The sequence below is a fragment of the Pteronotus mesoamericanus genome, unplaced genomic scaffold, assembly GCF_021234165.1.
Source record: "Pteronotus mesoamericanus isolate MK-2021 breed Mesoamerican mustached bat unplaced genomic scaffold, CSHL_Meso_final contig_50, whole genome shotgun sequence".
Taxonomy (NCBI): Eukaryota; Metazoa; Chordata; class Mammalia; order Chiroptera; family Mormoopidae; genus Pteronotus; species Pteronotus mesoamericanus.
This window is the reverse complement of record NW_026555186.1, coordinates 12,950,737-12,962,890: the sequence shown is the minus strand read 5'-3', so window position 1 is coordinate 12,962,890 and position 12,154 is coordinate 12,950,737. Positions and strand designations below refer to the sequence as shown.

General features: G+C 40.2%; 1 protein-coding gene across 2 annotated transcripts in view; it reads left to right on the top strand.

The window, feature by feature from the left end:
- ADAMTS16 (ADAM metallopeptidase with thrombospondin type 1 motif 16) overlaps positions 1–12,154 on the top strand; it is a 128,062-nt gene that overhangs the window by 72,145 nt on the left and 43,763 nt on the right. For both annotated transcript variants that reach the window (XM_054578210.1, XM_054578212.1), the window contains exons 13-17: positions 418–590; positions 2,376–2,506; positions 4,429–4,552; positions 5,030–5,274; positions 7,102–7,237. In XM_054578210.1, the coding sequence (XP_054434185.1) occupies positions 418–590; positions 2,376–2,506; positions 4,429–4,552; positions 5,030–5,274; positions 7,102–7,237 (809 nt within the window). The remainder of the gene's footprint in view (positions 1–417; positions 591–2,375; positions 2,507–4,428; positions 4,553–5,029; positions 5,275–7,101; positions 7,238–12,154) is intronic.

Here is a 12,154-nt window from a genome sequence, read left to right as displayed (position 1 = left end):
ATATTTACATGCAATGTTCAGTAGAAAATGAAACTCTGCCTATGTCTTTAATATGTAAGAAAGTGCCAGTGAATACTTAGAATGCACCTTTTTTATTTGGCCATATTACATAGTTTAACATTATCCAGTAAGTCCAATTTGAAGGAAGAGGTGAATAGCTATTAAAATGTAAGGTTTCTGCCCTGGCTGGTGTGGCTCAGCAGATTGAGTGCTGACCTACAAACCAAAGGGTTGCCCGTTCGATTCCCAGTCAGGGCACATGCCAAGTCCCCACTAGGCAGCACACGAGAGAAAACCACACATTGATGTTTCTCTCCCTCTCTTTCTCCCTCCTTTCCCCTCTCTATAAATAAATAAATAAATCTTTAAAAAATTAAATAACGTGTAAGTTTTCTAATGGCAAAATATGTGTTCCAGACCATCACATGGTGGGAAGTTTTGCGAGGGCTCCACTCGCACTCTGAAGCTTTGCAACAGTCAGAAATGTCCCCATGATAGTGTTGACTTCCGTGCCATGCAGTGTGCGGAATACAACAGCAAACGGTTCCGAGGGTGGCACTACAAGTGGAAACCCTACACACAAGTAGAAGGTAACTCCCAAACCTCACTCTCTAGTGATAACCTCCTACTTTATTATCTTTCCTCTTTAAATAACTACGTGATCGATGGTGTGGTGTTCAGATAGACCAGGTACCACTATGGCAGGCCTATGTCACAGATTCTTTCCAGGGGTTAGTTTGATACACAGCCACTGGCATTGTAATCTAAACGTTAACCAGCTGTGTGGTCAGAAATTAACAAGCCAGACAGAGAATAAGTACTTAATACCATGAAATCTTCAGAGAAGTGATAAAAAATTGAAAGTAGATGTTTTTATTAATAATGCATTAATGTTTATTTTTAATTATATAGCCCAGTAGTTGATGGGGATATTACTATAAGCATGTCACCCATTAAACTCTTATAATTTCCAAAGAATAAAAGAAAAATGTTAGTATCTTTTGGAAAATCAGATAATTTTCAAGTGTAATATACTCAGAAAGAATTGATCTATAACTATAGACCCAGATGTTTATTTGTACCATATGTAAGATTTCACCCTCCATTTGGACAGACATATGCATTATTCTTATGATTATAATAACTGGACTTAATAACTCAAGTAGCAAAACTTAAGAATAAATTCAAAGAACATCTAATCATCTTATTCTTTGAAATTGGAAATATTGTCCAAGCAACGTTCAGGAAATACGTAAGTTAGAACTTCTTATGTGACATGTACTTTCTCCATCCCATTATATATAATATTTTCATGGTGAGAGATTTATGAAGTTAGTGGGTTATGGAAGGAAAGTAGTTTGCAGTTTCACAAAAAGTATCTTTGGTGGTGTTTTCACTCTTAAACTCAGTGAAAATTAAGCCAGTGAGAAACAAGTAGGCAGGAGAAAAAAGTAGAAAGAACTTTGAACTGGGGTTAAAAAATATGTGTGCTATACCTGACTTTGCTAGTCTTCAGTAAATAAATTTATTAATCATGAAACCACATACTAACTTTGATTCTTAAATTTGTTTAGTTGGATCTCTTATTTTGCATAATAAAGAAATTTTTGTAGATGAATATTGGGCCTATGAAAACTCTTAAGATAGACTAATTTTTCATCATAAACTGTTCCCTCCTTACCAAGAAGAAAACAAAGGGAAATGATTTTTACAAAAGTTTATATTTAACTATATAAATCATAAATACTAGAAGTGAATTATTGAGAGAAGTTAACTTTATCTACCAGTATTAAGTACATGATGATACCCATATTCTCCATTTATCAGTATTTTTTGACAACCCATTATATTTATAGAAAACATTGTTTTCTGGAGATTTTATCTAAAAGTTATTCCCTTTATCGATTTAAAAATATTATGTATTTCTTCAATTGTATTAGCTATTAAGAAATGAAGTAATTCCTTTAATACTTGTATTACATTTTGTGAGAATTTTGCATATTGTTCCAAAATGGCAATGACTTTGTGCATTTCTACAAGAGAATAGTTGTACTAGTAGAATAGTGAATAATAATGTTGTAGTTCAAGTCAACAAATGTTTATTGAATGCCTACTATGTGCCAACCACTGTGTAAAGAACCACTGTGTAAAGACTAGTAAAGGACAGAGTAAAAATTAATAGTGAACCTTTAAATAATAATAAAGGGAAAAAACAAGCCTAATGAAGCAACCATACAAAAATGTCTTTGCAATGTATTATTGTGTGGGAGTTATTTTATGGGCAAAAGAAAAAAAACTATCTAAAATTTAGAACAAAAATGATCAGAGCTTAAGTATTTTTCTTATTTGTGTTTGTGTGTGTATTTCTTTTTAAGATCAGGACTTATGCAAACTCTACTGTATCGCAGAAGGATTTGATTTCTTCTTTTCTTTGTCAAATAAAGTCAAAGATGGGACTCCATGCTCGGAGGATAGCCGTAATGTTTGTATAGATGGGATATGTGAGGTAATAATGATCATTCATTCATTCAACAAACATCTCCAGACAGTCTGCTTTGTGTCAGGCATCCTGTGAGAAGCTAGAGAGAACAGATAAAAAACAAACCCTTTTCCTCCAAGTCACAGCCCAGTGAGGGAGAAGCCAGATGTGCACATTATGAGACATGCAGTGGTTTGTCGCAATGAAGGTGTGTACAGAGCACAGGGAGAAGGGAAGAACTGATTCTCTCTTAGACATGGACGTGGGAGATTTGCGGGGCTCCTTGGAGAAGAGAGCTTCCAAGTGAAATCTGAAAGGGTGAGTTGGAAGGGGGACGTTTTGTAGGCAGGCAGAGTAAGACCTGACTCAGTCATCAGAGTACCCAGAAGGCAGGCAAAGGTTGGGGTGCTGGGGAAGGTCAGGTGAGGAGAAGCGAATGGGTTCACATAAGAACAATAGCTGCCAGAAGGAAGAGTTGGGTTTTGATCCTTGTGTCCATATAAATCAGTCACTGGGACTGGGAACGAGTGGAGTCGTGGGATCAGATGAAGTGGCTGGACAGTAGCATGGAGAGTAACTGAAGCAGGGACAGCTCAGAGCCAAGAGGCCACTTGGCAGGTGTTGCAGGGGTTTCTGTAAGACTTGGCAGGCTCAACATTCATTGGAGAGGGACTTAGGAGACAGACCGGGAGAGACTGAGCAACTAAATGAACATTACCCTTGGAGCTTGTTGCCATGTGCAGAAGTTGTGGAAAAAAAACAAAGTGAAGGTGTAACCAGATCAAATGCATTGCATGAAGAAGTAATTCAGTATTATTCACTGGAGTCTGATGACCTCGGTCCTGGTTCTAGTTTGCTCTAAGTTACATGACAGTGGTAAAGTGGAAGCACCCTCTAAGACACTGGCGTAGTCCTTTTTAGTGCACAAAGATTAGGCTAGCTGATTCTATTAAGATCTTTTTCAGTTTTGAAATGCTCACGTCTCTACCTCTTTGCTTAATTACTAGTTGATATGTTAAATATTTCATTATTTTCAGGTATTCTTAATGATACAGTGTGCAATCCCTTATTTGTAATTCTGAAATTTAAAAGCTATGACGTAGAAAGTTCGCTTGGCTGGAAAATATAAGATGACCTGAATTTGTTTGGTGGCACAAACCTGCCCTGAACTGATGTGAAAATATTCATCAGTTTTCTTTTTCCCACTTTAGTGTGAAGATGTCTGCATTTTGTTATAGAAACATCATTGCTTTCCTAGGCCTATGTGGGACTTTCACATTATATGCATAATATGTCATTTACCTTCCTAAAATCCAAAAATCTCTGAAACACATCCATCCTTAAAGGATTATCAGCAGGGATTGTGAATTAGTTATTTCATTTCTGACTAGATTTTCTTACATCTATAGACTATATACTTTTTGTTAGGATTTATAAAACTAGTAAGCATTGTAAAAGTTGTAGAGAGTTCCTAAAATTGTAAGAGGGTGAACACATATGCCTCTTACATAATGTACTACTGGGAATTACTTCCACATGGCATGTGCTACTTTGCCAGTGAACAGGTGGTTCAAAAGCACCAGAGCATATTCCGGTGGACACTTGTGAGGACACATTGCTTGTCATTTGTACTAAGTGCTTTATGTCAGTCTGAAATTGGCCCACGTCTCCAACATGACAACCTGATAGACATAACTCAGAGCTCAGGAAACAGCTGTGTAGCAATAATGACAAATTCAGGTTATGTTTAATTTTTCTTACTTTACGCCTGAAGAGTAGAATGGCAGTCTTTCTGTGCACATATTGGGTATCCAATAAATATTTGTTAATTTCCCTGTGTTGGTAAAATTTCAGCTCTAGTGGGGAGGCGGTTTCCTGCTTGAGGTTTGTGATGTTGCTCGTGTTATCTTTTCTTTCATGAATGACATGTGACCTCATGAATATCCCAGAGAGTTGGATGTGACAACATCCTTGGATCCAATGCCATCGAAGACTCTTGTGGCGTGTGCAAGGGGAATAACTCAGACTGCATAACACACAAGGGCCTCTATGCCAAGCACCACCGTACCAACCGTAAGTATGCCACAGCTGCCTGCAGAGTTTGAGAGATAGGACTGAAACGGGAACTTCTTTGTGGGAAGAACTCGAGGTATAGTGAAAATAGCAGGAGTTAAGGCTTCCAGCAGGTCCCACAGCTTCCTCCTTTCCTGCCTGCTTGCAAGCCTTTGTTTTGATTGAAAATGGTTGCTCGATTATTTGAATTAAAACAGACAGGGGACAACAACAGGGAAAAAGACAGGAAAACTGTAACTGAACAACAAATAAATAAATAGTCCTTAGGAATAGTGAAAGCTATAATAACTCTGCTTCAATGTTTTTAAAAAGTCGCTTATAGGATTAACATGACTGTTTGACAAAACAGATCCTCTCCCATTTCTGAATGCAGATTCTCACGTTGTAGCTATGGAGTACCCAAGGTTCTGAGAGATTTGACGTAGGCATACTTGAATGAAATACCCTGTCCTTCCCCTCCTGTTTGCTTCTATCTAGAGTATTACCAGATGGTTACCATTCCTCCTGGAGCCCGGAGTATTCGCATCTATGAAATGAATGTATCTACCTCCTACATTGCTGTGCGCAATGCCCTCAAAACGTACTACCTGAACGGACACTGGACCGTGGACTGGCCTGGCCGCTACAAGTTCTCAGGCACTGCTTTCGACTACCGACGGTCATACAGGGAGCCAGAGAGCTTGACCTCTGCAGGGCCAACCAACGAAACACTGATCGTGGAGGTAGACTTCAGTCTCATGTTTTTGGGGTTTGGATCTGGGGGCCTTCTGGCGTTTCTGCAGGTCCAGGGCTATTGGTATAATTTTAAGTGTACAGAAGTATGTTTACAATCAGATAATGTTTTAGAAACAAGACTAATCAATGGATAGGCTGAATGGATCAGTGGACTTGTTCTTAATCATCTTTTGTTTCTTGGCACATGATTAAATTTGTACTTATGCACATCTTTCAGTTCCCATGTTGGGGTCTTTATCCATCAGTTTTTACAAATGTCTTCTTCTCTCCTGTAAGCTCTATGGCTGTGAGAGGCAGCCATGCTTGGGGCTCTGTCTGTGCCTGTATTTCTGGTGAGACTAGTATTCCACCAAGTCCTGGTGGAAGCTAAGAACCCAGCACTACAGACACAGCTGTGCCATCACATGGTCCCAGTGTCCAGTCATGGCACCGCACAACCACCTCCTGACCTTCTGTTTTCTACCCATGAGTGCAGAGGCTCACATGATACAGTCAGGCTCCTTCAAATGACCTAATTTGTCCCTATGGCACTGGGGCAGGGGGTAAATATGCTAACTTCCAAATTTTCATTAAAGAAAAGTATTTCGTTCAAAAGTTGCCCACCAGCCCACAACTTAGTGTTCAGATGTGAGTCACCCAGATGTCCCTACCTGCTGTCTGCACCTGGCAGTCTCCTTCCATTTGGGACAGCTGCTGCATCTCCAGACATCCCACCTCCCTCTCTCCTCCTGACCCTGAGCTGCTTCCTTCACCCTGTTGTGAACTTATTCACCCTGCATTCTTGTCTTGATTTTTTTTCTCTCCCACTATCTCAGGCTGTTAGCTTTAATAATCAGAGAAAGAGAGATGGGTCAGGATTAAAAATGGGTTCAGCTTATCAGGAACTATTCCTGAGGAAGGAGAGCCATGGAGGATCAGGGTGTTAGAAGGGGAGCATTTCAATGGGCTTGCAGAGTAGCTGCCTCTCCAGGGCACCATGAATCTGCCCTCCAGCTACTGATACTAGAGCTGTGTTGTCAGAGAGGGGACTGTGGTACCAGGGAGTCAGGGAAGGGCTAGTATCATTATCCACTGGAACATCACATCAAGACCAGAAAAGGCTCCAAGGCTTGGAGGTGGGGATGTCTAACAACAGTTAATAATGATGTTGCTTAAAAACAAAACAAACAAACAAAAAAAAAACACCAAAAAAAAAAATAAGATGGTAACTGGCCCATGTGTTTGGGTTTCAAACTAGAAGGTGAAGAGTTCAAATGCAATTTCATATGGTTCACAGACATGCTGGGACAGAGAGAACATTTTGGCTAGTAAGATAGGTTTCTCCCAGAACTCCAAGGTACATGCCAACAGTCAAATGGAAAGCACTTTGACTTAGCTTTGACAGTGGGATAGACGGCATTCACTTCAGTGTCCTGGGTCGTTACTAGGAAGTGTGACAGTGCTTTTTAGGTGTCACTTTCTGATTCTCTTGCATTGAGAAAATTTCCAGGAGAATCCAAAGAAACACCAAAAGAAAGCAAGAAATAACCAAATATGTTTGTAAGGTTGGGAGGCGTCTGAAGCCTTGTGTGGAGGAGACACTCAATGGAAGGCAAGCAAGTCAGATATCTACACAGTTTCTAGAAGTGCCTGAGTCTAGTTGGGCATTTATTCCTGTTCAGAAAGTTAATGGAAGTTTTGGAGAATGTACAGTATTTTTATCATTATAACCAACTTTTTATTGGCATTGTTCTTGTTTCAAGTAGTTTAAAACAAATTATCATATAGTTATTGTTTCCACTTTAGCTATATTTTCCCCATTTTTTATTTTGTAGCTTCTGCTTCAGGGAAGGAACCCAGGTGTTGCCTGGGAATACTCAGTGACTCGGCTTGGAGACGAGAAGTCCAGTGCCCAGCCCAGCTACACGTGGGCCATCGTCCGCTCTGAGTGCTCTGTCTCCTGTGGAGGGGGTAGGTCACTTCTCTTGTCTCTCCTGGTGGTGGGCACAGAGGTGTCTGAAGCACAGTCTGGAGCTCAGCTAGGCGGGCCTCTCACTGTTCCCAGCACCATCCGCTGTGTTGCCGCCATCTCCAGTTCTTAATTCAGAACCACGTGGCACCTTCTCCTGGCCCACGAGCAAGAGTCCTTTCTCCCCGTTTCTTCCCACCTGGTCTTTGCATTGTTTCCTCTTAGCAAGGAGCAAACGATCTCCAGGCCCTCATGCACACACGCTGTAACCAGGGGAGCTACTCTGCATGGCTGCTACATCTGGCCTTCCTGCTTCCTAAGCCAAGTGATCAAGGGAGCCCCCACTCCGCCCCCAAAATCATATGGTCAAATGCTCTAGCATGGCTGCCCCATCTGGATCCAAACCCCAGCACCAGTCCTCCCTCAAAACCCCATTCCCACGCCCACTTCAGCAGGTGCTGCAACCACAGGAACTGCCTCCCCGTTACATCCTGGGCTTAAGTTATGCAAACCTTCCTGGTTAGCCTTGTTGATATGCAAAATAACTATCTGGGGTATGAAGCTATCCTGCTGTTATTGGCATGCAAAATGACTCTCAATGACCCTGCTTCATGTCCAGCATGAAGCTGGCCTCTTAATGATATTCAAAGTAACTCTCAAAGTCCCTGCTCTGTCTCCCATCCCCCATGGCAGCCCGCCTTGAATTGAGGGGGGAAGAATATCCTATATTTTTCTTCGTTACCCCAAGTTCTGGACCCCATTACGAATCCCCTTTGGGGAGGCCTAGCCGCATCCTGTTACATCATGGTGGTGATGAGAAATAGAAGTATGCATGAAAAGTATACTGATATAGAGTGAGTTTTTAAATCATATGGTCTTGTTAAAAAAATTCAGTGGAAAAAAGATTTGCTATAAAGCTGTACACTGAAATTCATGGAGAAACCATAAAAGTTTTATTAAAACTGCAGTGGAAGTGACAAGAAATAACGTGTCAAAAGAATTTTACATTACAGAAAATTTTTCAACTTAATACTGTAAGAATTTTAAGTGTATGTTTAGATTGCTGAAGCTAGTTTACTAGAAGAACAGTTTTTTTAGTTCAAGTCGATAGGTGCTATTTAATAAAGAGTGGCAAGTAAATATTTGCTAATTTAGAAATGAAATGGTAAATACTATCTGATATTTTAAAAGCAGTCATATTTCCTCTTGAGCAAATAAATTTCAGCTTTGTACATTCCAAATTTTAATAACTAAGAAATTAATTCAGACAGTACTATACTTAAATATAGAAATGGTGCACAAACGAGAACTTGCATAAAGTAAGAATCTAACAACTGGGTAAAGAAAAACAATGAACTCATAAAGAGAAGAAGAAAATAATGAAAACAAAGATTAACAAAAATATTATGGTCTGAAAAGTTAACACTATATACTTAACATATGTTCATTCTTCCCATATTAAACTAAGGATAAAATATTCAAAATATGTTTAAATTCTGACATTAAGAGCTTTCTAAGGAAAAATGTGATTTTTTTTTTCCACACAGGAAGAGTGCAAGCTAGTGGCTTTAATGGCAACTAAAAAACTCCCCACTTCTTGTTTCAGTCAAGAAACATTTTCTGTAGAGAAGAAATAATTCCTTTTGATTTAAATAGGCCTCATTTTCGTACCAGCTCTCTAAGGAAAATACAATTTTCTGACAGATGTAAGTCAGGTAGTACCTTTTATCTGCTTTTCTGACAAGCTTCCTCCGCTCCTTTTTCCTTTCACTCACTTTCGTGATATGACCACATTATCTTATTTTAATAATCCCGCTCAGTTGTGCCTTGACTGGATTCTCAGTCAAGGTCTGGGTGCTGGTGACGGGGTAAAGACTTACTCAGAGCAGCACGCAGCCGAGATTCTGTGAGGCGACAGCTTAGCTGGTTCTGTCTGACGCTCAGATGACATGGTAATAACTTCACTAGACTCTCATTGACATGTAAAGGCATCAGCCATTTCTTAGAATTACATATGCTGTAATTTCTAAAAAATCAGCTTCAGTGATTCAGTCGGTTTGATGCATTTCAAGTAACGAATCTCAAATCTCTGATTCACTTCCAAATGAAAATGCATATTAAAATTTGGCTTATTGTTCAGTTATATACTCCAAAATGCACCGTGCAATGTCTTGGATGATTTTTTTTTTTCCAAATGAGAACATTCATCTGATTCACAGTTAAACTTCCTCAGACAAATCTTAACATTGGCTTACCAACCAACTTCTCTTCTACTCTTCCAATGATATCCCCTTCACCATCTTCAGATATTTCTAGGGCCTAAACTTTAATTAGTGTGGCAATTAGGTTTAGAAAATGAAATGGAATCATCAGCAGCCTTGCCCTTGTTTGTTGATGTCAAACCATTCATCCGTTCATTCATTCTCTCACTTACGTGTTCAGTCAGCAGATGTGAGTGGGTACTGACCTGAATATCAAACTGCTTAATGTCAGATGGGGAAAATCCAGAGACCTTTACATATTTCCCTCTGCCTGTGAACTGAACAATGAAATGCCAACATAAATGTTACTTTACATGAAAGGAATTTAGTGATTTTTTAGCATTGTAGCTAATTGGAATCTGGTACATTTTGTATATCTCAGCCAAGGGATGGAATATTTCAGTCCAGCAGTTCTTTCCTCAGGCTTTCTGCTGAGTTCTGAGACTATAAAGAAAAACATGTACTGGCCTGTCCTCAAAAACATATGCAATCCAGAGAGGGGAGTTATACACGTACACATATACACATACGTAACTCCAGATTGTTAAATTGTGTCCTGTGAGGACTCAGAGAGTACTCCAGGCCCGTGGCACCAAGAGAGTGACAGTTTAGCTGCACCTTGAATGCCTCTCTTAGTCAGAGCTGGAGAGCTGAGGCAGCTTCTGACTAGTAACTGCGCCTTTACATTCATATTATTTGTCTAATTGGCTAACACCTCTAGATATTTTTCATAGGAACTGCTTCACATTAGATCTTTCCCATCCTTACTTAGTGTGCTAGAATGTTCAGATTCTTAGAGTAAGTGCACAATTTTCTTTTTTAAATTTTATTTCAAGGGTCTAGGTTGTCCTCCAGGTCCCAGAGATCAATACGAAATAATCTGGCTATTTCCTCCCTGCCTTGGGTCACCTTCGAACTGATTCAACGAAAATACCTTTTGTGTCTTTATCCAAGACCCTGATAAATTACAAAATGCATTGCCCATCCCTTTGCTTCTTGTGCGATGCCCATGCCTGTCCATTTCTTCAAGCACACTCAAAGATCCACGGTAAAAAGAGGGAGCCTCTTGCCAAGGAGCAGGAATCATGTGCTATTCCTGAGTCGTGCCAGTTCCCACAAACCTCCCCTCATCAGGGGCACTGGGTTCGAGAGCCTGTCTTAGGTCAAGCCCCTCCCACATTCCCATCACATGGTCATGGCCAGCTCCGCCCCAGTGCCTCCTGCTGTGCGCGAGTGTGTGCGTGTGTGCATCTCCAGTCCTGCTGCCTGCTTCTCTGTTAGCCAAACCGGACCCTTATGAACAGGCAGTAACTACCAATAAGATGAACAGCACCTCTCCCTCTGTCATTTTGACAGGACAATGCTGTTGTGGAAATCAGTAAGCAGATCAGATGCATGATGCTGTCCTGTATCCTCCATAAATGACCATAGGCAGCACACTCCAAGTTCTGGTGCATGCCGGGGTGCCATATGCTCAGTGTGACCACACCAGGGAAAACTGTCACTTAAACACAGCATGGAATCCTTTAGAATCTGAGCTGCTCCCAGAAAATCCACCCCCTCTGGTGTCCTGTAATATTGTCCTCTTCTGATTCCAGGGATTTCATGCTCGTGTATCCAAGGCCCGTAGTGCATCTAGCACTCACTGTAGTATGACGCATGCTTCTCATGGGACCATGTGCATTCATTGGTGGAATATTTTCCAGTTTTCTGTGTAGTTTTGCTTGAATGGTTGTTTTCTAAGGCTTTTGGCAACAGCTGGAATTAATTCTAGAGTTAGAATTATTAAAAACTTGGAGATTATTTGATAAAATCATAGTCCTTAAGACTGAATACTCCTCTTCCAGAGACTCTGGCAAAATGTGAATATTTTAAAATGCTTTTCAAAGAACTGGCCAGAGCTGGTTTCCGTGAAGATAACAGCAGAGCCTGGTCACATTGATCATGACACTCACCACCTCCCGTGGCCTGGAATCAGCTCTGAGCTTTCCAGTTAAAAGATGTTCTTTCTAACTTTCTTAGTCGAGCCTTTCAATTGTATCCTCTTCCCTCTTATCTATTAATATGGATCATTTTAGAAAATTGGCTTGATTCTGGTGTTCCCACAAACCATGCGATATTTCTTTCTGACAAATAGTTGAGTGGTTATAAGCACTGTTCAGAAATTATTTCACAGATGTGCCCTTAGTCAGAGAAATGATACCTGAGGCTCCGTAAATGTTCAGCTATGTGGCTGAGCAGACTCGGTTCCATCACAGAAAACTCAGCTGAAAATATAGTTATCTACCACCTCGTATAAAAATAGAACTTGGAAATCTTAAGTCATATAGGGCATATGACTGTGTATATTTTTATTTTCTCAGAATATTTAGATATTTGAAAACTATAAAAGGAAGAAACATTTACATTCACTGTTATGTCCATTATTGTTTATATGGGCTGGGAAATAAATGAATTTTAAATTAAAATCTCAAGCATCCCTACCATCTCAGATTTGACCTCAAAAACTCATTCTCCATTCACTGCCAAACAGTTTATCCCCAACCACTTCAATGAGGCATAAAACACAGTGATTGATGTCACAGGGCTATATCCTTGTGAGAAATCTTGTCTTTTGGAAAATGCGGACTGGACATCCAAAGCCAGGAATGTTCCTAG